The 27,543-nt window shown below is 41.5% G+C and overlaps 1 protein-coding gene across 1 annotated transcript in view; it reads left to right on the top strand.

Moving 5' to 3' along the window:
- The window catches only part of GFRAL (GDNF family receptor alpha like), a 52,056-nt gene that overhangs the window by 23,182 nt on the left and 1,331 nt on the right, over positions 1 to 27,543 (top strand). Inside the window, 2 exon segments of the mRNA XM_038745909.1 lie at positions 8,464 to 8,510; positions 8,513 to 8,666. Of these exon segments, the coding sequence (XP_038601837.1) occupies positions 8,464 to 8,510; positions 8,513 to 8,666 (201 nt within the window).

The raw sequence follows: 27,543 nt of genomic DNA, 5'->3' as shown, positions 1-27,543 counted from the left end.
CCCAGATAACACCAACCAGGAAAGAATCCAACAGAAAATTCCAATGAACAGCTGCTATAATTTCTTCTACTTTGGGACTCTAATTGCATAAACTAAATTTTTCCTGTGGGAGCCATTGGCATTTCAATTCCAAATTCATTACAAAGTGCCATGCACATGTGCTCTTGTGATTTCTTTAAAAGCCCACATAAAGTCCTGGCTCTTGTCCCATTTCCATCTTTTACACTCCTTTTAGTTCTTAGAATCTTAGTGCTGGACAAGTTATTGAGAGGTCATTTTGTCCATGTTCCTGTCTTAAAGCATGTAAATACTTATACTATTCAGGAAAGATGGTTGTCCTTTTTTTAAAAAAAGTCTATTATTTTACAGTCTATTCAAGACATTTAATATTCAATGAATTTTTTCCATTATTTTTTCCTGACCTCTAGAAAAATGTAGTGCTAAAAGTGCTAATTTTGAGATGCAACAGTGTACATTTGTATTACATAAGCTTTGGGGTTAGTGAGGTGCTAGTCATAATATTTTTAATTACAGAAATTACTTTAAAACCTTGAGAAAGTCCTACCTGATCTAATACCATATGTTCCAGTATCTCCTTTAAATTATTTTGGATGATAAGGGATTAGGTGGCATTGGTGTGTGACCAGACTGTGAGAAAATTAATGCCAAGTCTTGGAATTTTTTTCCTCACATTTCAGTGACCTTGCTTTAAACTCAACTGTCTGATAGTCCTTTATTCCCAACCACTCCAGCTAAAAAGATTCTTCAAGGCCATTTCATTTAATTTCATTAAAGATATGTGATAAAAGCTTTAATTAGACCCAATGGGATAGGAATGGAAGACAAAAAGAGAAGTTTGGTTTTGAAACAGAAGCTCTTAGTAAGTATCATAAATTAAAACAAAACAAAACAGGTATAAGAGTTCACTGGACTCCCAAGTGCCTAAGTGGTTGGCAACTAAATTAAGACAACTAACAGAAGTGATGCATAGTGTCTTTCACAGTCACTGTGCTTGAAAGCACCTGAATTCACACATTTCTATAAAACAGACCACCAAACCACATTTTTGACAGGACAGAATAGAGGTGAGTGGATAAGCAATATACATGCAGAATTTGGCCAACTAAATTTCCAAACTGAGCCAGAATGAACAAGATATAAAGCAATAAATTTGTGCTTGGCTAGATTTCAGCCCAAACAATGACCTAAAGACCTCCTGAGGTGAAATTTTACGCTGGATTACAATCAGACACAACAAAGCGAAATGCAGCATTCTCAGTGGGACTGTACTAAGTTAAATTGAATATGAACAATTTAAACTAGTCAAGAAAGATCTAAAAGGATGATTCAGGGAAATATTTGAGCCCTATTTAAGTTCCTTGAGGGCAAGGATCCTGTCTACCAACTGCATTGTTTTCTCTCAAGTGCTTAGTATACTGCTCTACACAAAGTAAAAACCCTATAAATACAGTTGACTGATTCACTTCAGGTAACCAGGTGTTCCAGTTAAATGGGCAGCCACACATCAAGTAAAAACTCAATAAATAATATTGATTGATTCACTTAAAATAAGCAGTTGTTCCAATTAAGTGATCAATTCACACATTTGGAGCTTTAACCTTACCACTGAAAGATATTAAAAACCTGCATCCAGGATGGGTGGCGGTATAGAATCCTTCAGCTGTGGAGGTGATGATAGAGGTTGGGCAGAAAAGAGGATGAAGAATGGAAGAGGAGGTTTCCTAGCCTTCTTCTCCTTTGTCTTCCTTAATAGTGAGATCCACTACTGCTTACACCACCATTAATGTGGTGGCTTAATCATGCCTGCTGGACTGTTGTTGGATTTTTCAAGCATTTAAAGAAACAGATCTTCCTATCCCTTACATGCTTCCGAACAGCCCATTCATTCATTCATATGGAGAAGCAATGTGGCTCAATGGAAGGAGCACAGGCTTGGGAGTCAGAGGTCATGGGTTCAAATCCCAGCTTGGCCAATTGTCAGCGTATGACCTTGGGCAAGTCACTTAACTTCTCTGTGCCTCAGTTCCCTCATCTGTAAAATGGGGATTAAGACTGTGAGTCCCACGTTGGACAACCTGATCACCTTGTATTCTCCCCAGAGCTTAGAACAGTGCTTTGCATATAGTAAGTGCTTAACAAATGCCATTATTATTATTATTGTTCATACTGTATTGAGCACTTACTGTGTGCAGAGCACTGTAGTAAGAGCTTGAAAAATACAATTTGACAACAAATACAGACAATCCCTACCCAACAACGGGCTCATAGTCGAGCTCTGGTGCAAGTAGGAAACTGTCACCAATAACTCCGGTGATAATAATAACAATAATAATAATGATAATAATAATAGTATTTGAAGCACTTACTTTGTGCCAAGAACCTTACTAAGAATTGTGGTAGTTATAAGATAATCAAATTGGTTACAGACTCTGTCCCACATGGTGCTCACAAGTGCAAGGAGGATGGACTACAGACACTGAATCCCCATTTTACAGTTGAAGAAACTGAGACTGAGAGAAGTGACTAGCTCAAGGTCACACTGTAGTCCAGTGGGAGAGGTGGAGTTAGAACCCAGGTCCTCTGACTCCCAGGCCTGGGCTCTTTCCAGTAGGCCATGTTGCTTCACACCAATTTCTTGCAGAACCCATGCTTGACTTCTTCTGCGACCTCTTGCTCACATCCTCCCTCCTGCCTGAAACCATCACCCCATTTGCTTCCATCAGGCCACTGCTCTCCCCATTTTCAAAGACCTGCTGAAATTACATCTCCACCAGGAGGCCTTGATTTATTTCTCCATCCCATTTCCCCACTGCGTCACTTTGGCACTTCTTTGTCCCCTAGACTCTTGGGTACTTACTTTCTTCTGTCCCCCAAGTAGAACTTAAGTATCTTTAAGCTCTGCTGCTTCCCCCTACTTATAATTTATTTTAATGTCTGTCTTCCCCACAAAATTGTAAGCTCCAAGATGGCAGGAAAAGGGTGTTTAATCTTGCATACTTCCAGCAAATATTCAGTAACTCTCTCTGCCTAGAGAAAGAGCTCAAGGAATATGAATGATTACATTCAATTGTTAGTTGTTTTCAGTCAGAAAGGGCCGGTTCTACTAAACCAGGTGGTAAGAGTTACATATGGTGATGGCAACAGCAATAGCAGTCAACAGAAGAGAACAGTCAGGCTTTACCCTTCCTGTTCTTGCTCTCCCTATTTCATTTATTCCTCTATTATTTACTCTTTTCCCCCTTCCCTGTTCTCTCCCTCTTACTCTGCCTCTTTCTTTCTCTACCTCCTTCTGTTCCCCTAACCTCATCCTGTTTGCCACTCTCTTTCTCCCTCATCCCACATTTTTTTGATACTCTTCCATATGGTCTCACTCACACCCTGGAAAATGTGTTTTCCCTATTATTGCTGAATGCAGGCATATGCATAAAGCACGAAAGACAAGCATTATTTTTAGCATGAGAAACAATAGTGTTTATGGAAGAAAACAGACACCAACATGAGCTGCTTATTGAATTAAGTAATACCCTAGCACTCTAGCATAAGAAATGGTTGCCTGCAGCCCACCTTCTGAACAAACTCTCTTGACTGTGAAATGACTAGTAGTATTTTAGTCAATCATCTTTTCAGAAAAATGGGTTATTATTGTATACTTTATAGTAGTGCTGGACTTTGCTTAGCTTCATGGCTAATTGTGAAATCTAGGGTGTTTCATAAAACATTTACTTTTTCTCCTCCAAAATGCCAAGGATATTTATGTCTACTTTGCCTCAAACTAAATTAATGTTTTCATATGAAACCTCTTACAAATTAATATATTTACATGAAAAAGCATTTATCTGAGATTCCATGAGTGAAATGAAAACTACCCCTTTCCCAAACAACAAACTCCAATCATTTGAAAGAAAAAAAGTGATGGAATGATTTAGTTCTCTTGACAGGGTTTTAAAAATTAATTTGTATTGGATCCACCAGATTTCAGTTGTGAGAACCTGGATTACGGACGACAGACCAGATTCATCTTCCTTTGGTCCATTGGAGAAGTAGAGCTTGTGTCACTCAAATACAGGACATCGTGTATCTCCTCTCAACTAAACCCTGAGAGAAATATGGTCAAGGCACTAAAATTCTAAATGTATGTAAGTGATCACAAATTTGGAGATGAGTACCAGCTAGCTCTACAGTATCTCATACTAACATTTAAGGAATTATTTATATCGTCTTAGCACTCACTGATATGTTTGTGCTAAATGGGCAGGGACTGTCTCTATATGTTGCCAATTTGTACTTCCAACATTTAAGGAATTATTTATATCTTCTTAGCACTCACTGATATGTTTGTGCTAAATGGGCAGGGACTGTCTATGTTGCCAATTTGTACTTCCCAAGCACTTAGTACAGTGCTCTGCACACAGTAAGCGCTCAATAAATATGATTGATGATGATATGCACATGTGTCACTTCATTATTCTGTACTTCCCAAACATTTAGTATGAGATGTTGCATTAAGTGGACACTCAAGAAATTGGATAAGTAGGAAGGAGAGTGCTGATTAAGTACATTAAAGCAAATGGTTAAAAGCTTCTGCTTAGGCGAGGGAAGAGAAAACCACATGACTCATTCCATAGTTATCTTTCCTGAGGGAAGGTAAAGACTTAGCCAAACCAGAGAGAAAGACTGGGGAAGAGGTAGGTGTGTGTGTGTAATGGGGGGGCGCGGGGGGGTTGTAGGGGGAGAGGCATGTAGTTGGAGGAATAAGATGTTCAGCCCTCTTGGAGGTAAGAGGTGAGGCAAGCTTTGTCTGGGTGAGCAGGATACATGATAAGCTCTTGTTGTAGATCCTGTACTGACACAGGATGAGATTGGAGAGGAAGCAGAATTGGGTTGGGATACCCTGGAGGTTCCTAGTCTGGTAGCTAGGATTCCAGAAGAGTCTCTCCTGAAGGGGAGAAAAAAATGACACCTTGTGACCAAACAACTCAGAGAGGGTGAGGCTGGACCCAAGGATGCTCCAAGAACAAAGGACCAAAAGACTGTGAGCCCTGGGATGCTTATAGAAAGTATTCATTCATTCATTCATTCAATTGTATTTATTGAGCGCTGTGTGCAGAGCACTGTACTAAATGCTTGAGAAGTACAAGTTGGCAACATATAGAGATGGTCCCTACCCAACAACGGGCTCACAGTCTAGAAGGGGGAGACAGACAACAAAACAAAACATATAGACAGGTGTCAAAGTAATCGGAACAAATAGAATTAAAGCTATATGCACATCAATAACAAAATACATAGAAAAGTAAATATGTACAAGTAAAATAGAGTAATAAATCTGTACAAATATATATACAAGTGCTGTGGGGAGGGGAATGAGGTGGGGGGGGGTTGAGGAGGAGGAGAGGAAAAAGTAAAGAGAGATCTCGGGAGGGAAAGTATTAGATCCAGGGAAAAGTGGATTTCTTTTCACTGTTATCTTAAGAAACTTGTTGAGATCTCAGGTCTTGGTGTCTGCTTTCTGTAAGGGCTAAGGGAGAAACTCCGGGAGCCAAAGACACATATGGGCTTGGAGAGCTTTGTCTTTGAGCTTCCTGAAGATAGCCCTGGGAGAGGGGTGGTAGACTGGTCTTGGAGGACCCTCATTCCTTCAGGGAGACACCATGTCTTCAGCTGTAGGGATATGGCAGCAATAGGGATGCAGAAAATTAGGGAGCACTAAGCAGGATGCCCCTACACCTGCATTTTTTGTATGATATTTGTTGTGTTTTCTATGTGCCAGGCACTATACCAAGAGCTGCGGTAGAGACAAGGTAGATACAAAGTACCTGTTCCACTAGGGTCTCACAGCCTTAATCCCCATTTTTCAGATGACGTAACTGAGGCACGGCTAATTTATGTGACCTGCCTGAAGTGACATAACAATCATAATAATAATTATGGTATTTGTTAAGCACTTAACTATGTGCCAGGCACTATACTAAGCGCTGGGCTGGATACAAGCAAATCAGGTTGAACACAGTCCCTGTCCCATGTGGGGCTCACAGTCTAAATCCCCATTTTACAGATGACATAACTGAGGCCCATAAGTGAAGTGACTTACCCAAGGTCACACAGCTGACAAGTGGCCAAGACAGGAATAGAACCCATGACCTTATGACTCCCAGGCCCCTGCTGCATCCACTACACCATGCTGCTGCTTAGCAGATTCAAGGTAGATACCAGGTAGTTGGGTTGTCTCTCATGGGGCTCAGTCTTAACCTCCATTTTCCAGATGAGGGAACCGAGGCCCAGAGGAGTGAAGTGACTTGCCCAAGGTCACACAGCAGACAAGTGGAGGAGCCTGGGTTAGATAGTACAGGTTCCCTGGAGCACGGGGACCCTGGCCTTCCGTGCCCCCACCTCTGCCCCCTTCCAACTCACATAAGAGACAAGTGGCAGAACCAGGACTAGGACCTAGGACACCTAGGCTCGTGTTCTATTCACTAGACCATGCTGCTTCTCATTAGAAGAACAGGTATGCAGAAGGGCTTTAGAAGCTAACAGAAGCTAACCAGGGTCTGGGCACTGGCAAAGTATCTCTAGAGGCTCTTCAGGTCAAGACTTAGGGCCTAAAACATCCAATAACATCACAGATGTTGAGAGGGATGCATAACCAGTTGAGGTTTATGAGATTGAGGAGATAGGATGGCTGAATGACATTTTAGGAAAAGTATCCAATAGCAGAGTGAAATATGGAATAAAGAAAGGAGAGACTGCGAGCAGGGACACTAGTGATGTAGTAATCAAACTGCATTATGGCAAGTGCCTGGAACAGGACAAGGGCTGCTGCCCAGATCATCTTTGTGTAGAAACGCTCGGGAATGTTATTTCCCTACCTCAAAAATCTCCAGTGGCTACCAGTCAACCTAGCGCATCAAGCAAAAACTGTTCACTCTCTGCTTCAAGGCTCGTCCATCACCTCGTGAGCCAGGCCCGCCCCCCCAAACCTCCCTTTTCTCCTTCTAGCAGCCCAGCCCTCACCCTCTGTTCCGCTGCCACTAGCCTCCTCACCATGCCTCGGTTCTCGGCCTGTCCCGCTGTCGACCCCCGACCCACGTCTTCCCCCTGGCCTGGAATGCCCTCCCTCCGCACATCCGCCAAGCTAGCTCTCTTTCTCCTTTTTAAAGCCCTATTGAGAGCTCACCTCCTCCAGGAGGCCTTCCAGACTGAGACCCCTTTTTCTTCTCGCCCCTCCCAATCCCCCCGCCCACTACCTCCTTCCCCCCTCCTCACAGCACCTTTATATATGTTTGTACAGATTTATTACTCTATTTTTTTACTTGAACATATTTACTATTCCATTTATTTTGTTAATGCTGTGCATATAGCTTTAATTCTATTTATTCTGATGACACCTGTCCACATGTTCTGTTGTCTGGTCTCCCCCTTCTAGACTGTGAGCCCATTGTTGGTAGGGACCCTTCTCTATATGTTGCCAACTTTGTACTTCCCAAGCGCTTAGTACAGTTCTCTGCACACATTAAGCACTCAATAAATACGATTGAATGAATGAATGAATGGTCAGTTGGAAGGAAAAGAAGGGGCGGGTTCCAGAAATTTTGCAGGGGAATAACCAACAGGATTGGAGGTAAAATGATAGTGGAGGTTGGAAGAGATGGAGTCAAGGAAAATGTTCAAAGTTGCAGACCTCAGATTTGGGAAGAATGGTGGAATTATGGAAATGGAAAAGGTAGGTGGTGGAAATTTTGGTGAGAAAATAAGGGATTTCACTTTTGGATATGTTGAGCCTGAGGTGTCAGCTGGGACATTCACATAGAGATGTCCTGGAGGTAGGGAGAAAAATGCATGCTATGGTAAACACCCTATCTTCCAATAAGCTGTATGGAAAAAATACCAAAAAAAAGTTCATATTTGTAACTTTTTATTTAAAATATGCGGGTAGGGTCATTCAAGCGTTCTCAATTGCTAAGCTGCAGGAGGGTCCCAGGAGCAATTCTGCTCAATCCTATTTTACAGATGAAGCTCAGAGGGTTAAGTGACTCTCCCAAAGTTCATCAAGTCAGACGAGAGCTAAGGACTGACCACAAACCTCACTCCGTCTTGGGTTTCTTTTTGCTGTTAACAAAACTGCCAGTTCTGTAAATCATCATTCATCCAAGTAAAACCACTGTATCGAAGGAAAATTCGTCAAGGGAAAACCAAGGACCTATGTTCTGTCTTTCCTCGACTTGGAATCTAACTGTGTAGATCCCTTCTCTTCTCCTCTACACTACTAATGTCCTATCTTCTCATAAGGTCTTCCAAATATGTGCATCCCCATATATTTTGCAAATATTGATATTTGATATGTCAAAAACGGAACTCACAAGTGCAAAATTAGAGTGAAGAAAATGACAGGGCAACCCTATTTAATAAAAAAGCTATTAATTTTATTCTTCCTTCTTTGTTTAGGGCAACGCTTTTGAATACAGTTCAGTCAAAATGCTGGCAGCGTATGGCTGACAATGCAGTGATGATGAGACTTGCATGTTACCTAAGGCAAAGAGGATATAACTTGCTCCAGTAAATGATAATGCAGAGAAGGCTTACATTGGCACCTTAGGGACTTACCTTCACGTCCAGTGTACCTGCAGCACCCTTTCCCTAACTGAAGTGTATTTATGCAATGATTTTCCAATCACATGCTCCACAGCAGTCATGTCTCAGTAAGTTGCATGATTAAAATTGGCCCCTTAAAACATCTATTTCCCATACTATTGAAGCATGCAAATTCACAGGATAAATCATGTAGCATGGGAACATTTGGCAGCCAGATATTTACATATTGTTACAGGCAATGCTATATACCATAGGTGCTTGTCAACATTTCTGCACTTTGTAATTATAACCTGTCATATATCATTTGCTCATGTATTTCTGTGGTGGCTCTTGAAGCCATCACTCTTAATTATTAAGTAGTGATCCATTAAAGAACAGACAGGGAGTTTGAATGTGTCCCAAGAACAGTTTTCCTTTTGTGGGTTCTTTCTACATCTACTTGCAAATTACAACACTAGTTTTGGGAGAAAATTCATTCATTTATTCATTCAATTCATTCAATCATATTTATGAGTGCTTACTGTGTGCAGAGCACTCTACTAGTGCTTGGAATGAGTATGGCATTTCCTGTATGTTTTATAAAAAAGAGGCAGTTTTGGAATAATGTTTTAAAGTGTGTCCTCTGATAAAACTAAAATTTCTTATATGCCAAAAAAAATTAGATTTTAGACTGAGAGTGACCAGTTTTGCTAGGGAAATATAGCAGTTTTTACCACTGATAACACTATTTTATTCTAAAATGAAATACTTGCAGCACAGAATTTACCAGAGGGATCTAAAGTTTAGTCCTGAAAAATGTCCAACTGATTAACAATTTTCAGTATAAAAATAGGGCAATGGGGACTCAATTAGCTTGCATCAATTCAGATTCCATTGTGCTATTGACAATTTACGTACCCCAATTGATAAAGCATGGCTTTCAATAAGTCTAAAAAACACTAGTAAACAATGCAATTATAAATGTGGGGAACATTAAATCCAGATGCAGCTAAATTTTTCAACTGCCAAAGTTCAAATATCAAGATTATGGTAATCTTTTAAGGGACATAAAATTCATGAGGTATATGTGGAATTCAATTTAAGGTATGGAAATATAGTGATGATTCCTTCACTTTTCTAGTGTGTTTTTATTCTCCAAATCCTCTCACAGGAACTTATGTTTTGCCCTCACAACAACCCTGTGAAGTCAGTAGGAAAAACAAGTATCATCACCCCTATTTTGCAAATGAGGAAACATACGAGAGAAGCCAAATGACTTGGGCCCACAGCCACCAACCCCAGGTCCTCTGCTGCTCCAAAATACTGCCTTGGGCCCCATTGACTACTTTATCCTACTCTATAGTATTTAGAGCAATCACAAACCAGCCTCTGTGGTTAGAGCTGAATATTTACATTGCAACAATTTGAAGGCCTAATCAGTAGGGGTTAGGGTTTTTGCATTTAGAAAAACAAATATGGGCATTCCTACCATAACAGTGTGTTTTAGGAAAGTCATGTGTGGGATGAACACAGTGGAAGAAAAAAAATATACCTAGAAAATATTATTTCAAACAGATGACAGAATCATTTGGCAAACCTCTTAGTTGCTCACATTTCAAAGGGAACGAATTACAACTATACAAAATCATATTTTTGTCCAATCAATTCATGGAAACATCCAGTTCTCTTATAGCCTGGAGTTTAAACACTTGCAGAACCTCACGTTCAGGAAATTCACGTTGTATCAGTAATAATATAATGATGGCATTTGTTAAGCACTTACTATGTGCAAAGCACTGTTCTAAGCACTGGGGGGGAGATACAAGGTGATCCAGAGTTGTCCACGTGGGCTCACAGTCTTCATCCCCATTTTAACAGCATAGGTAAACTGAGGCTCTGAGAAGTGAAGTGACTTGCCCAAGGTCACACAGCAGACATGTGGTGGATCCAGAATTCGAACCCATGACCTCTGACTCCAAAGCCCGGGCTCTTTCCACTGAGCCACGCTGCTTCCCTAAAGCATTGCCTGGCAGGCCCTAGTGAGCAGTAGCACCAAAGGATTTTAATCCTGCTGCAATGCAATGCATTTAGTGCTTTACAGAATAACTTGGACATTACAGAATAAAAAAAGCAATACATTTAGTGAGCAGTAGCACCAAAGGATTTTAATCCTGCTGCAATGCAATGCATTTAGTGCTTGGACATTACAGAATAAAAAGCAATACATTTCTGTCCATAAAGTGCTTACACTATAATGGAATATAAAAGCTTAAAATTATTTACCACCTGAATGGTCAATATAAATGAGAATATAACAAACGTATATTCATATATGTGTATACACACATTCATATATATTTTTATTTACATGATAACTAAGGAGGGTTTATATATGTTCAAAAGTTATAAGGTTGGCTAAAGAAATGATTGTGCTCGGAGTGTTAAGAAATTAATCAAGGGAAGTGAATAGAAGTTCTGTAGAGGAATGGGATTCAAAAACATGTAGTGTTCATCTTAAGTTCAAAGTAGCATCCAAGCACACAATTTATAGAGCTTTAAGATAATGATATTAATAGCAGTAATAATGGTATTCATGAATTGGGCTTACTTGTGTCAAGTACTATGCTAAGTGCAGGGGTAGTTGAATACAATCAGATCAGATACAGTGCCTGTTCCACATGGGGCTCACCGTCTTAGTGGGAGGGGGAGTAACAGTCACTGAATTCCCATTTTACAGAGGAGAAAAGCTAAAGCACAGAGAAGTTTAAGTGGACTTGCCCAAGTTCACACAGCAGATAAGTGGCAGAGTCCGCATTAGAACTCAGGTCCTTCTGACTTCCAGACCTACACTTTATCCATGGTCCTTCCAACTGTATTAGAAGAAATATCCCTAATTTTGCCATTGCCCTTGATGTAAAATGGAGTTGTGAAAACCCATTTCCGACAAAGTGATTCATTCTTTGCCTACAGTGTTCATCTCTCCTGTACTATTGGTGAGAGTAGAAAATAAGCAAAGCATACTTTCCCTGCACCTGAGGATCTCACAGTCTAATAATGGGGGAGATAGACAGACCCATTTTTGTTTATAGATAGAACCAGAGAAAGGAGAAGTATATAATACTAGTACAAATATGTCAGGATGAAATATCTGATTGTTAAGCTATAATAGTAATAAGTGGCAGTTGTTAAGCACTTACTATGTGCAAAGCACTGTTCTAAGTGCTGGGGAGGATACAAGGGATCAGGTTTGTCCCATGTAGGGCTCACAGTCTAAAACCCCCATTTTACAAATGAGGGGAACTGAGGCACAGAGAAGTTAAGTGACTTGCCTTAAAGTCACACGCTGACTAGCGGCGGAGCTGAATTTGAACCCATGACCTCTGACTCCCAAGCCCGTTCTCTTTCCACTGAGCCAATGCAGGCTATATACATAAGTCCTGGAGGTTGGATAAATAAGCAATAAGAATGATGCTGGTTTAATGCAATATGGGAAACTGACTTTAAAAGAGCTGCAAAACTAGTTCCCAGGGAGTAACTAATACTCTGGTAAGTGTAACAGGATAGAGACCTGGCCAATGCAGACTGCTTGAAAGAGCAACAAAGGGTTCCCAAGTTCAGCACCATTTTAAATGTAGACGTTCGAGATGGATGAGACCTGGACTTTCATTCCCCTTTCCTTTTTTCATTTTTAGGGACAGGCCACTTTCAAGAAATTTATATAAAAGTAATTTATTACTACATTCAATAATGTTTCATTATCAGCTAGCAAGACACACACCTGCATTATCAAGAAAAAGTGTATTCTGTGCTTGCAACTACCAGCCAAGGCACATACACAGCTTGTACTGCTTCATAGATAAGCAGCATGGCTTAGTGGCAAGAGCGCAGACATGGAGAGTCAGAGGACATGGAATTCAAATTCTGACTCTGCCACTTGTCTGCTGTATGACCCTGGGCAAGCCATTTACTTCTCCGGGACTCAGCTATCTCATCTGTAAAATGGGGATAAGACCTGTGAGTCCCCACATGGGACAATCTGATTATTTTATATCTACCCAGGGCTTAGAACAGTGCTTGGCATATACTAAGCTCTTAAATAACATTCAACCATGTTTATTGAGTGTATACTGAGAGCAGGAGCACTGTACTAAACTCTTGGGAGAATATAGTACAGCAATGCTTGGATACCTTACTGCATGGGTATAATGCTTCCCTCCCCCACTAACCCTGACCTTTACACCAAATAATGTAACCAGCTAAGGGTATTAACAGTGTTTTCTATTGCCTTATCCCGTGCATTTGGCTGACTTTCCAGATGACTACAAGGAAATCCTTTCCCATCTCTTCCCTTGAGGGATGAGATTAAACAATCTACAGCTGAATGAGTCTTGTAGGAAACTGTCTATATTTTGGGTCAGTGCTTTACAAGGCATCAAAGAGAATCCCAGCATTCATCCAAAGATTTGAAACTATGGACCATGGATAACCCCTTTTCATTTTCTCAGCTGAGGGGAATAATAACAATAATTAATAATTGCGGTATTTGTTAAGCACTTACTTGTGCCAACCACTGTTCTAAGCTCTGGTTGGTAGATACAAGGTAATCAGTTTGGACACAGTCCCTGACGCCCTTGTAGGGCTCTCAGTCTAAATTCCCATTTCACAAATGAGGTAACAAGCACAGAAGTTAAGTGACTTTCCCAAGGTCACTCAGCATACAGGAGGCAGAGCTAGGATTAGATCCCAACGTCCTCTTGACTCCTAAGTCTGGGCTCTTTTCACTAGGCCATGCTGAAGAATGTGGAGGGAAACAAAGAGGGAGAGAAAAAAGAGAAAGGAAGGAGGAAGAATAGGGACTCACTGTTGCCTCTCATTCTTCACAACTGGCATTTTAGTTTCTGCTTGATGTTGTGTCTGGGCAGGGTATAGCTTGGGGAGAGAAGGATCAGAGGACAGAATTCTGGGGCTGCTCAGGCAATCCTGCTGAAAAGCAGACAAGTTTTCATATGCCTACTCCAAACTCACACAGGGAAGGGGGAGTCCCCACTGTTCACCTGGGGTTGGACAGATATGACCACCATCTCTCTCTCTAGCCCTAACCTCTCTTCTCTTCACAATCTTGCCATCTCCACCCCTCTAGGACATCTATGGCATGAATACCCGGCTGACAAAGGGCAAAATGTACAATCTATGTATCTCTAGCACAAATGAAGAATAATTAGATCAAAAATAAGTCCAGCAGTTGGCTTAGCTAGCTACCAGCTCACCTAAGACCATAGATCCCAGAAAATTATACAGTCCATTATTCTTGTCTTGTGCCTTCGATAGTGTGGTTTCTGTGTGAGTCTTGCTCTAGTTCTGAGTTTAATTTCCCCTTATCCTTTGATTTATTAAATTGACATTTACTTTTTGAGATGTGAAGAGGGCACTGCTCCATGTGCTCGTGAAAAGTGTATCAATGCCTGACAAATGACTAGAAGTACAGCAGGAGAAGAGAAGAAAGAAACTATCCACCTCAACAGGAAATGATAAATGTCTCATGGAAAAAATATACTACAAAAGCAATTTCAGAGCTCACTGCAGTTACCTTAGTCCTAGTAACATAGCACAGATTTGTCCTTATAGTCACCCTGTCCCTATTCTCTAGCTCCAAACTAGACTCTGACATCTGAATGGAAATCTGTCTACCTCCAATAGACAAAAAGCCATACACAAAAGCCTTGTCCATCTTGATCCTGTTTTTCCTTCCTTTATCCTACCTACCATTCTAATCTTCCAAAAAGAATTGCCCAAGGACATCTTTGGCTCTGAATGATCCTGATTTCCTGATGCAAGGAGAGTATGGGGGTGGGGGTGGGGGGGGAGAACAGCTAGTTCTTTGTTTTCCAGGCAACTATAGTAAATATTTTTTGCATTGCTGATTTAGAGTTCTGAAAATGGGGCTTGAAAACACACTTACCAGGTTTCCTTAGCAAATTCACTTTGAGGCCAAGCTGCGAATCTCTGGAGGGAGAAACAGGCACACAGACACTCTATTTGACTCTCTCATAGGGTCCTGTTAGTGAGAAGCTGCATGGCTCAGTGGAAAGAGCACGTGGCTTTGGAGTCCAGAGGTCATGCGGGTTTAAATCTCTGCTCCCTAGTTGTCAGCTGTGTGACTTTGGGCAAGTCACTTAACTTCTCTAGACCTCAGTTACCTCATCTGTAAAATGGGGATGAAGACTGTGAGCCTCCTGTGGGACAACCTGATCACTTTGTAGCCTCCCAAGGGCTTAAAACAGTGCTTTGCACATAGTAAGCACTAAATAAATGCCATTAGTTATTATTATTATTATAAGGTCCACTCAGTGCTGGCAATGCCCCAAACAGTAAGAACCGTCATAACCACATTTCTGACACAGTTACAGCTAGTTTATTCCACTTATCGGGGACCCATGTGGGGCTAGAGTACAGGTATGGATACCTAGTACATAGAATCTAACTATTCTGTGCCTAGGTGCCAACCTTTTCATTTGAGCACAAGGGCAAAAAGGGGAGCAGGGGGGAGAAGGGAGTGGGAAAAGACAGTTGCAAAGAGCAATTAGACCAAAAAGCCATGATTTTGGAATTTTTTTAGTTCTGACTGGAAACTCTAAGGTTTGTGAGCAGCCTAGGATAAAACAAGTCCGGCAGGCTAGCTCAAATCAATCAATCAATCATATTTATTGAGCACTTACTGTGTGCAGAGCACTGTACTAAGCTCTTGGGAAGTACAAGTTGGGCAACATAGAGAGACGGTCCCTACCCAACAGTGGGACTCACAGTCTAGAAGGTGTTGGGATAATTGTTTCATCACCCCCGTGAAGTAGGTAACCTGACCTCGGTTAGCAGCTAAAGATCTAATCTCTAGTCCTTTCAGTTGCTCAATACAAATTGCACCTTTCAGGCTGGTCTAGGAGTCAGAAGACCTGGGGTTCTATCCTGGCCTCTATCACTTTCCGACTGTATGACCTTGGGCAACTCTCTTAACATCTCTTGGCCTCAGTTTCCTCACTGTACAATGGGGATTAATGTCCTATAGTCCCTCCCACTTAGTCCATATCTACCTTGTTAGTGCTTAGGAGAGTGTTTGGCACAAAGAGCTTAATACAGTAATAATAAAAATGCACTTTATAGAGATAATACATTATAAAAAGATAGCTGAATAAGATTATCATTAGAATTTTTCATTGGATATTTTTAAGATTACTCTTCTGCTTTTCTCAAGCCTCAAAATGACCATTTGGGAGATATTGAATAAGTTCCTGAAGATATCCTCTGACTCTTCTTCAAATTTTCCACATCTCATTTAAGAAAGCCAATCCCCAACTGGAAACAATGCATGAATAAAAGCCTGATCAACACAGAATAGTTAGAAGATTGCCTCATGCTTTTTGTGTGCAATATTCCCCTGGGTATACAGTCCCTACAATTACAATCACCCAATTACTGGTGCATGCTGGGGAATAACATAAGACTGGGGGGGTATCGAAAACAGCAAATCCATCTGGTTTAGTGAAATCCTTTATTGAGAATTAAATATCAGTACTTTCTTCAAGCAAGACTTTTAAAATTTGTAGGCTTCAGAGTTAAGGAACCAGTTAAAAGGTCAAATTGAAATTTCCTCAACTTCAAAAAGGAGTTTCAATACCTGCTCTCCCTCTTACTTAAACTGTTAGCCCATAATAATTATGGTATTTGTTAAGCACTGTACTAAGCCCTTGGGTGGATATAAAAAAATTGGGTTGCACACTATCCCTTGTCCCATGTTCATTCATTCAGACCTTATTTATTGAGCTCTTAATGTGTGCAGAGCACTGTACTAAGGCACTTGTGAGGCTCACAGTCCTCAATCCCCATTTTACAGATGAGGGTAACTGAGGTACAGAGAAGCTAAGTGACTTGGCCAAGGTCTCACAGCAGACAAGTGGCAGAGCTGGAATTAGAAACCATTAATTCAAGGAACTCCTAGGCCCAACATTCTATCCACAACACCATGCTGCTTCCCATGTGGGTCAGGGGCTGTATTAGCACTTACAACCATCGTGGACACATAAGTTCTTAACAAATACCCGTTAAAAAAAATGTTCAAGAGTAGTTAATTTGGGCCACTCTGTGTTTTAGAAGTCCTGCATGGGTACAAGTTGTCTAAAGAAACTTTTACTAGTACGTAAATCTAGATATTGCTTCCTTTCTCCATGTTAATCTAGAGCTAGAGAATAGCATCCTAAACTATATACTGTGACTCACAACAAGTTCATCTAATTTAACTGTTTGAGATTATCAGATGCATACTTGACCCCATCTATGTAATTTTTGTAAACATTAAAACAAAAGATAGGGGAACTACATGGGCATACAAGAATTAAATATACAGCAATAAAAGTAGGAGAAAAAAGCAAAAAGGTAAGCAATGGAGAAGGAAGGGGGGATAGTAAACAGGACTACTGAGGAAATGCATCCATTACTTCTACTGCACATTCCAGGTGCTGCATAAAATAAACTCCCAATGAATTGGACATCCACCCCACATGCTGTGCTGTCATAATCACATTTCTGCTTCTCTTCTGCCCCCCAGATATGCAGCTCTGCACTGCTTACTATTATAAAATATAAGGGTTAATATTTTATTTCAATCAGTCAATTGTATTTATTGAGCACTTACTAGGTGCAGAGCACTGTACTGAGCACTTGGAAGAGTACAACATAAAGAGCAGCATGTTCCTAGAGTCTAGAGGGGGACACAGACATTAATTATGAATAAATAATTTATAACATTTAATTAAAGATCTGTACATAAGTGCTGTGGCTTGGGTTGGGGAGAATATCATGTGTCCAAAGTCACAGATTGAGGGTACACAGACAACACAGAGGAGGACAGAGCCAGTGAAAAGAGGGCTTAATTAGGGAAGGCTTCTTGGGAAATTATGCAAAGGGTCTATCAATTCGGTTATGTGTACTCTCCCAAGACCTTAGTACAGTGCTCTGCACACAGTAAATGCTCAATAAATATGACAATTATTATCAGTACCATGGAGCCATCCCCTTTCCATTGGGTTGGAGGCAATTTTAGCAGTGGAGTCAATTCTATAGGTAAATATGATATTTGAAAAACTATATCCCTTCTATCAGTGCCTTACTCCAATCCCATTCATCTCCTAAAAGTCACATACCCCTACCCTTCTTCCTCTGTGCCATCTTTAATGACTCACTTTCTAATGCTCCTTTCCTTTCAAACATGCTCAGTTCTCACAACTTAAAAAAAAGTCTTAACTTCATACCACTGCACCAGCCAACTGTTGCCCCACCTCCCTGTTCCTATTGTCTGTAAACTCTTCAAAGGGGCCTCATGCCCCTCATACCCACTACCTTCACTTTCTCCTCCTCCAACTCCTTGTTGACCAAATACATCTGCTATGAGTGTCCCCTCAAGGTTCTGTTTTCATTGTCTTCTCACTTCATACTCACTCCTAACTACCTTGATGCAGATAACTACCAATTCTGCTGACCCTGGCTTCTCACCTCCTCTGTTAACTCACAACTTCTAACTTCAGTATGCAGTTGGATCGGGCATTTTAACTCCTATTACACATCAGTTTATTCACTTAATTCCTCCCAAACTCACCTTCTCATATGCCTCATTGTCATTTTCCCCTGCCTCCTACTCCTTGTTTAACTCCTGCCCCAAAAGTCCTTTCCTCCACAGATCCATAGCATCCCATGCCAACATCCAATTTTTTCCAGGGAATCTTCTGCCAATTAATGTTTACTCCTCCCAAGGTGAGCCCGCCGTTGGGTAGGGGACCGTCTCTATAGGTTGCCAACTTGTACTTCTCAAGTGCTTGGTACAGTGCTCCTGCATACAGTAAAGCAATCAATAAATACGATATGAATGAATGAATGGAAAGGTATATCTTCCCAACTACCACCTCTGCACTTGTGGACCACCTCAACATGTATGTCTATAGCACTATGGTATACATTTTTTAGGCAGCTATTTATTCACTGGCCCATCTCTCCATTCTCTTTTCCTTCCTATTTATAAATTTCATGTATCTGACTCACCCATTAGACCATAAGCTTCTTCAAGGTTTACCATTTTTACCTCTATTACAGTCATCTCGAGTACTTTGTACAGTGTCCTGCACATAGTAGGCACTCAGTAAACACTCAATTAATATTGGAAGTAGTGTGGTAAATTGAAACGTTACCTCAAAGAACCTATGAAATGAATACAATTCAGCAAATTCTAATATTTGTGGATTGATAATTCATTCATATAATTGTATTTATTGAATGCTCACTGTGTTTAGAGCACTGTACTATCATCATCAATCGTATTTATTGAGCACTTACTATGTGCAGAGCACTGTACTAAGCGCTTGGGAAGTACAAATTGGCAACTATGCACTTGGAAGGTACCATTCAGCAACAAATAGAGACAATTCCTGCCTGACAATGAGCTCACAGTCTAGAAGGAGGGAATAATGGTGGTATTTGTTACGCCCTTACTACATGCCCTTACTACATGCCAAGCACTGTTCTAAGCACTGGGGTAGACACAAGGTTATCAGGTGTCCCACATAGGGTTCACATTCTTAATCCACATTTTACAGATGAGGTAACTGAGGCAGAGAGAAGTTAAGTGGCTTGACCAAGGTAATATAGCAGACAAGTGGTAGAACTGAAGGTTAGAGGCCCATGACCTCTGACTCACAAGCCCGGGCTCTTTCTACTGATTATCCAAATTGCAGATCATTAAGGAGCTTTGCTCTCTGTCTGAACCATTTCTAATGCCATAGGATGAATATTTCCTGTCTTAAGTAGGTGGGCAGGTTTGAAAATAGGTCTAAACTAATGGCTCAATTGAAGATTTTTGAGGTTCATTGGGAAATTCCCAGATCCTCACAACAATTTGGGCTCTATTTTGACCTATAATATCCAAAATGCCATCCCTAAGGATATGAAAAACAATTATTATTATTATCATGTTGTTATTACATTATTATATTTGTTAAGTGCTTACTAGGTGTCAAGCAATATTCTAAGCACTGGAGTAGATACAAATTAATGTTGGACATGCCCAGCATGGGGACTCATAGTCTAGCTAGGAGGGATGCATTGGATCTCCATTTTACTGATGAGAAAACTGAGGCATAGAGAAATTAAATGATTTGCCCATGCCACACACGCAGACTAATTGCAGAGTTGGGATTACATTCCCAGATCCTCTGACTACCAGGCCTGTGCTCTTCCACTGGATCATAATGCAAGGTCCCACTGTTGTAATAATAATAATAAGGGTATTTGTTAAGTGCTTACTATGTGGCTGAGGCACTGTTCTAAGTGCTGGGGTAGATACAAGGTAAATCAGTTGTCCCATGTGGGGCTCACAGTCTTTAATCCCCATTTTATAGATGAGGTAACTGAGGCAGCAGAGGAGTTAAGTGACTTGCCCCAATAGGACACACAGCTGACAAATGGCAGAGCCAGATTAGAAACCCATGCCCTCTGACTCTCAAGCCCCGTGCTTCTTTCCATTAAGACATACTGTTTCTCCAGTATCCTGATGGAGGGGACAGCTTGTTCATGCTGGAAGTAGTGGGAGCCAAGGGGATCTCGGATAAGGCAGAACAGCTACCAACCCCTCCCCATCTCTCAGGTCCTCCCACTACTTTTTCCAGTCTAGAGAAAACCCACCTTCTGGGACCCTCACTAGTGATGCGCACCATTTCCTCTATGAGCACTGTAGGAATGGAATGGAGTGGGGACAAGTCTCTGGGGTCATCCTCAAGGGAGTGGTGAGGGGTGATATGGGGAAATAGAGTCCAATCCGTTTCTCCTCATAGTCCACCCACCCCCCACCAGGTCCCCCCAGACCAGCTATGGATTGACTTTGTCTCTGCTCTTCCTGACTTCCAGTTGCATTACGCAGTGGAGAATAATATTGTTATATTTGTTAGGTGCTGACTATGCTGAGCACTAGCATAGATACAAAGATAATCAGGGTCCACAGGGAGCTCACATGTTTAAGTAGGAGGGAGGAGGGGTATGGAACCTCTATTTTGCAGATGGAGGGGAACTAAGGTTCAGAAAGTTAGGTGACTTGTCCAAGGTCACTCAGCAGGTACTTAGAGGACCCAGAATTACAAATCCAGCCTTCTGAATCCCAGGTCTGTGTTCTTGTCCACTAGGCTGTGCTGCTTCTCTGAGAACTGGCCATAGTTTGTATCTTTATTGATTTCTCAATCGGTAGAATACAGGAATACAGAGAAATACTAACTGTATCATCCTTTTTATTTATTAAAGGACTAGAGGAGTTGAACAATAATAATAATAATAATTAATAATAATAACAATGTACTTGTTAAGTGATTAACTCTGTGCCAAGCAAATGGTATGTAAGTGCAGGAGTGGATACAAATGTATCAGGTTGGACACACAATGTAACTCAAACTCTTAATCTCCATTTTACCAGATGAGGAAACTGAGGGCACAGATAAGTTTAAGTTACCTGCCCAAGGTCACACTGCGACATGTGGCAGAGCAGGATTAGAACCCAGGTCCTTCTGAATCCCAGGTCCATGGCTCTATCCAATATTAACTCGTTTCTAGAGAGAAAGTGACATATTGGTACTGAGTTAATTATATAATTTCATGTATTTACATTCATTCATTCATCGTATTTATTGAGCGCTTACTGTGTGCAGAGCACTGTACTAAGCACTTGATCACTGTACTAGTAACCTGGCAGCTATTGTCCATTTATATGCAAGAAACCAAAGAGGGTAATGAATTGTGAAGGATCACTTTCCATAAGAAGGATATCTACTTCTGTTTCAGCTTAGATGAGTTTTTTCCCTAGAAGCTTCCCATTAAAGTTTTGATTTAAAATAAATCCCCTCACCCAGCCAAAACCATCGAAATTCTTCTTTGCTTTCTACACCAAACCTTAAGTCTAGTACTCTCCAAATTCAGTCCAGGTGCACAAAATCGTTCATGATTTCCTATGAAACATTCAACAGATCACATTAATCTGCATTCACACGTAATAATCATGATGAATATATACGGTATTTGTTATTATAAGAATCATGGTCTCTGTTAGTGTTTACTATGTGCCAGGCACTGTACTAAGTGCTGTGATGAATACGAGTCCCTGTCCCAGCTGGGGCTCACAGTCTCAATTCCCATGTTACAAATGAGGTAAACTGAGGCCCAGAGAAATGAAACTGCCCAAGGTCATACAGCAGACAAGTGATGGATCAGGGATTAGAACCCATTATCTTCTGACTCCCAGGCCTGTGGCTTTATCCACTCCAAGTAAATGACTCTCTAATATAAGGAATGAGTATATACTGTGGGGTTTTTTTAGTAGTATGTATCATGCACTGTTCTAAATTCTAGGGTAGATTCATTCAATCGTATTTATTGAGCGCTTACTGTGTGCAGAGCACTGTAGATACAAGGTTTCCAGTTGGATACAGTCCCCTGTCCCACCTAGAGCTCCCAGTCTAAGTAGGAAGGAGTAGGATTTAATCCCCATTTTTACAGTTGAGGAAAATCTGAAGCAAAAAAAAAGTTAAGTGAATTGCCCAAGGTCACAGAGCAAGAAATGAAGTTAATATGAGATTTTAAAAATATATACATATTATTTTTCTTGCAGCTGCAGGGAACCTGGTTCTATATAATCCTGGCCTGCAGATCTCTGGAAGAAGGAGATTTTTCTTAGTCCCCTTCTTAAATCCTCAAAGAGATGATTATTTAGATGCTTGTATTAATGCCCCTGGAAATATGGACCCAATGCACACTTAGCTAACCAGTCTTAAAACTATTTCACTCCAATTGACGAGTGATAATAATGGCATTTGTTTGATGAGTCCCTGGAAACAATGCAGTATACTCAGCTTTTGGGGGAAGTATGACAGAAGCACAAGATGAATTACCTGCCCACAAGGAGCTTACACTCTATTTGGGGCAAATGATGGGAGATCCAGAGGTGGTGAGAGATCTGCAACTGCAAATATCAATATGGAAAGGGGAGATAGTATTCTCATCCTCACTGGGGTGATTTCCCTATTCCTATGTTCTTACACTCATCTACATATCTTCATTGGATGTTTTGAGCATCTGCTAGGTGCAGACCCTTTACTAGGTCCCAGCACTGATAACAGAAGACAGTTTCTGATCTTCACAGCAGATTTTTAATAAAGATCTCTGACAATTGTTATTAGAGAGCAGTATCCTTCATTCAACATCCTCTGGGTGATGTAGAACTTCTCAGAGTGAATAGGGAGGAAACATTTTCTTTTTTTTTCTGAACATATTCTTATCAGAAAAGTCCCCTATTAAATTGCGGCCCTGAAGAGAAAATTCCCAAGAATAAACTCATCCCAAGGGATATAGTTCCATAAAATTTACTCTTTTACTTGGAAAAAAAATGTGGATAAGCCATAGCCCCCCTAATTGGTCTCACTCCCCTTACTTATTCCCCTCAGTTTTGTCCCTCTTTCTGTGACCAGTGGAGTACAGATTGCTGTTACCTAGAATATATCCCACAATGCGCATTTGGGCCTTCTGAATCTACATAATGGAGATTAAGATCTCCAACAACTCAAGCCTAGGAATGCAGTAAGATCTTCACTATTTAGGCTCGTGATCCCAGCCCACACCACAGCTTCCCCAGTAGCACAGATTTTCAATGCAGCCTCCATAAAGTGAGCTCAAATGAGTCACATCACTCAAGCTGGGTAGATCAAGATAAGTTATTTCATAATAAATTATATAATACATGATGAATATATACATACATATGCATACAAACACATACATTCATATTGTGATATAGCAGTGGACTTGTCGAGACCACTGCAGTGGATGAGAATAAAACCCATATGGACATCAATCAACATAGGGGTTTCTTTCCTCAAGCAAAATCTCTGTGAGGATCTGAAGACCAAGAGGCAGGCTTAAAAAATTGTGGCAGGCCCTGTGTGGGACAAACTCATAACTGTAGGAAGAAACTAGCTTGAGTGTGTCAACAGTGTAGAAAAAGATCTTCAGCTGAGCACTGGTATTTTTAATGAGATTCACAAATATGGAGGAGGGTATTATATTCAGTACAGTCATCTTTATGAAATTAAGGAAGCAGTGATGGTCTAGTCAAAAGGTGACAGGCCTGAGGAATCAAAATGATCTGGTTCTAATCCTAGATCCACCACTTCCTGCTGTGTGACCTTGGATAAGCCACTTCACTCATTCTATGAATATCTGTTTCTTCACCTGTGAAATGGGGTTTTAAATTCTTGTTTTTTCCTCCCCCTTACAACTGTGAGCCCTATGCCTGAAGGGACTGTGCCCTGATCTGACTATACTGTAACCCAATGCTTAGCAGTGTTTGGCACATTCTAAATGCTAACAAGTACCATTATTATGCCTTGTCTATTTTGGTCAGCCCAATTTCCAATTCTGCGGACCATTGGCCTATTTAAGAATTGCTCAGGGACTTTCCTTGATAAACTGAGATTTAAATGATCACTTTTTGAGAAGACATTTGAGGAAAAAATGGTGATTAAATTGGATTAAACTGCTCTTCAGTACTAGAAAGATCCTAAATGCATGGGTGCTGTCCCAAGATTTCTTTGCCATGTCCTCATCTGCCCGGGCCTGCTTATATTTGCAGCTTCCTTCTTCTGATTGGACTTGAATTTGCCTGCCTCCAGGACCCCAGGCTTCCTCACTGCCAGTCACTCCCAATGTTCTTGGGCCTACATGCTCCTCAGTCTGCCCACTCAGACCGGAGATACCTCCAGCTGCTTCCCAGCCCCAGATGTTTTCTCCTCCAGCCAGGGCGCCTTGTGATGAAGTCCCAGTCTACTCTGGTCTTTCTGCTCCTAAAGGCTGTCTTTGCACTCATTAGAACAACTGTGAAAGCCATACTGAAGTCACCAACATTACCCCTACAAGTCTCTAATTCTAATTGGTTCCCATTAGCCTCCTCCCTACTCCTCCTCCAAACTCGGTGCACCAAAACTATCCATGCCCCCTGCCCCAAGGCCCCCCTCCGTGCGCCAACATTTTTCCACCCTCCCTCCCTGAACAGAACAGCACCCTTTCCATGTCTTCTCCCTCCTTATATTCCAGTCTTGTCATTTCCGCCTCTAATTCTCTACAATGGTCATCCTTCAATTCACCTCTGTCCCTTGCAGTCTCACAGACTGCATCTTTGCCTGACACTTCTCCCACCACAACCCCAATGTGCTGTGTTCTGAAGAATTCCTACTTCACCATGGACAAGCACTCCTTCCTCCTCAACCTGCACCTGGACCCACTCACTCCTCCCCTAAATTATCATTAGAGAAGCATTATAATAATTATATATTATTATTATAATAATTATATTAGAGAAGCAGCATGGCTCAGTGGAAAGAGGCCCGGGCTTTGGAGTTAGAAAGTCATCGGTTCAAATCCCAGCTCCGCCAATTGTCAGCTGTGTGACTTCCGGCAAGTCACTCAACTTCTCCTAGGGCCTCAGTTACCTCATATGTAAAATGGGGATTAAGGCCGTGAGCCCCCCGTGGGACAAACCTTATCACCTTGTAACTTCTCCAGCACTCAGAACAGTGCTTTACACATAGTAAGCACTTAATAAATGCCATTATTGTTATTATCATCATCATTGAACTGTCTGTTTAACAGTGTCTTGCCCACTGCACTTTCGCCCTTTGGGACATCTCTTGCCTTCTCCCAGTCTCTTATCTTCATGGGGGTGCCGTAGATGGACTCTTTGACCCCAATATCACTTCACCTACACTGTGCCTTTTCCATCGCTCAATCTTTCATTGAGAACCTGAACCTCACATCGTCAATCTTATCTCTTCTCTGTAGCCTCTGTTCACTCGATATTTTTCTTCTCCCTGGTTTCTCTTCTCCATTTCAAATTGCCGCTTAAATGCTTTTTTTCTCATCCCTCCTCTCCTCTGTTGATGGGGAATTGAAACATTAATAGGTTGACGGTACTTGTTAAGCACTTACTATGTGCCAAGGACTCTTCTGAGCACTGGGGGTAGATACAAGTTAATCAGGTTGGACTACAGTCCTTGTCCCATATGGGGCTCACAGTCTTCATCCCCATTATATAGATGAGAACCTGAGTCCCGGAGAAGTAAAGTGACTTGCCCCAAGGACACGTAGCAGACATGTGGCAGAGCCAGGATTAGAACCCAGGTCCTTCTGAATCCAGGCCTGTGCTCTATCCTCTAAGCCATGCTGCTTCTCTCCTTCATGCCTTTTAGCCCCAGATTACCCCAGTGAGGCACATCGAGTAATTCTAGTGACCTGGTTCTCCACATCAGCTTAGGGACATACCTCTTAATCATCAGAGTAGATGGGTACTCTCTAACCTTAGCAATTCTGCACTACCACTAACTGGTCCAGACTCTCAGTAGTCACACACTGGAAAGTTTCCAGTAATCTACCCAGTCTCGACTATGAGAGGGAGAGTCAAGCAGAGGCATATCCATTCCATTCCTAAGCTTGGGCAGTGACTAGCAAGTGGAAGACAATTTACTACAGGTCAGAAACTCCCCTGTGCTGGTCAGCAGTGGCATGCTAAAAGAGTCAAAGATGGAGACTCAGATTTACACGTGCAGAAGGAGGCAATGGTAATATGCTTCCATATTTTTTACCAGATAAAACCTCTATGGATACACTACCCAGAACCACTGCAGATGGAGGTGGGGCATTCCGGGATGAGATGTGTCCATGGCGTCGCTACAGGTTGGACACAACTTTACAGCATAAGACACAACAACAACTATCTGGTCACAGCCTTCTAAGCTGCCCCTCATCCAAACTCTCTCCTGAGTTCAAAGGCTGGTCTTCACTTCCAACAGTGGCCTCCAAGCTCTAGACTCACTCAGGTGGGTGTGACATCTTCTTGCATCCCTTCTTAGAAGTTAAAGTCTAAGCCTGAAACTATCCTATTCATTAAGCTTAACTCCCCTTTGTCCTCCAATGATGCTAGTCTCTTCCAGCTATTGCCCCATCTTCTGTTCCCATTCTTGTCCAAATAATAATGATGAAATGTTCCTCCCTGTAGTTTAGCATTTTGACACTGCTCCCCCAGGTCTTCTTCCTGAAGTGTCATTCAGAACAGTGTCACCTTTCCTAAAAATCTTCCAGTGGTTAGCTACTGTCTCCTGGACCAGGTGCTCTTCTACCATTATATTCAAGACTTTCCACCAGCTATCTTTCCCATATTTCCTATCTCTCACCTGCTCTTATACATCCAAGTCACACGACAGACAAGTGCAGATTGGGGAATGGGAGCACAGGTCCTTTTAACCTCCCAGGCCCCTGTCATGTACAGTAGGCTATACTGATTCACTTACCACATAATAATAATCAATCAATCAATTGTATGAGTGCTTACTGTGTGCAGAGCACTGTACTAAGCGCTTGGGATGGTCCAAGTTGCAACATATAGAGATGGTCCCTACCCAACAGTGGGCTCACAGTCTAGAAGTGTGTCTAGAAGAATAATGATAATGTTGGTATTTTGTTTAAGTGCTTAACTGTGTGCAAAGCATTGTTCTAAATGCTGGTGATTGATACAAGAAAATCAGGTTGTCCCATGTGGGGCTAGCAGTCTAAAGTCCCCATTTTAACAGATGATGTAACTAAGGCACAGAGAAGTTAGGGTGACTTGCCCAAAGTCACACAGTTGATAAGAGGGATAGAGCCAGGGATTAGAACCATGACCTCTTGATTCCCAAGCTGTGCCCTTTCCACTAAGGCCATGCTGCCATGCTGATTCTGCTTCTCTTCACATCCTGTCTGTACTGTCCAGAATACCCGTCCTCCTCACATCTGCCAAACTAGCTCTCTTCCTCCCTTCAAAGGCCCTAATGAGAGCTCACCCTCCCTCCAGGAGGC

Source organism: Tachyglossus aculeatus, chromosome 1, assembly GCF_015852505.1.
Source record: "Tachyglossus aculeatus isolate mTacAcu1 chromosome 1, mTacAcu1.pri, whole genome shotgun sequence".
Taxonomy (NCBI): domain Eukaryota; kingdom Metazoa; phylum Chordata; class Mammalia; order Monotremata; family Tachyglossidae; genus Tachyglossus; species Tachyglossus aculeatus.
Note: the sequence above shows the minus strand (reverse complement) of the source record. Positions and strands in the feature narration are given on the sequence as shown.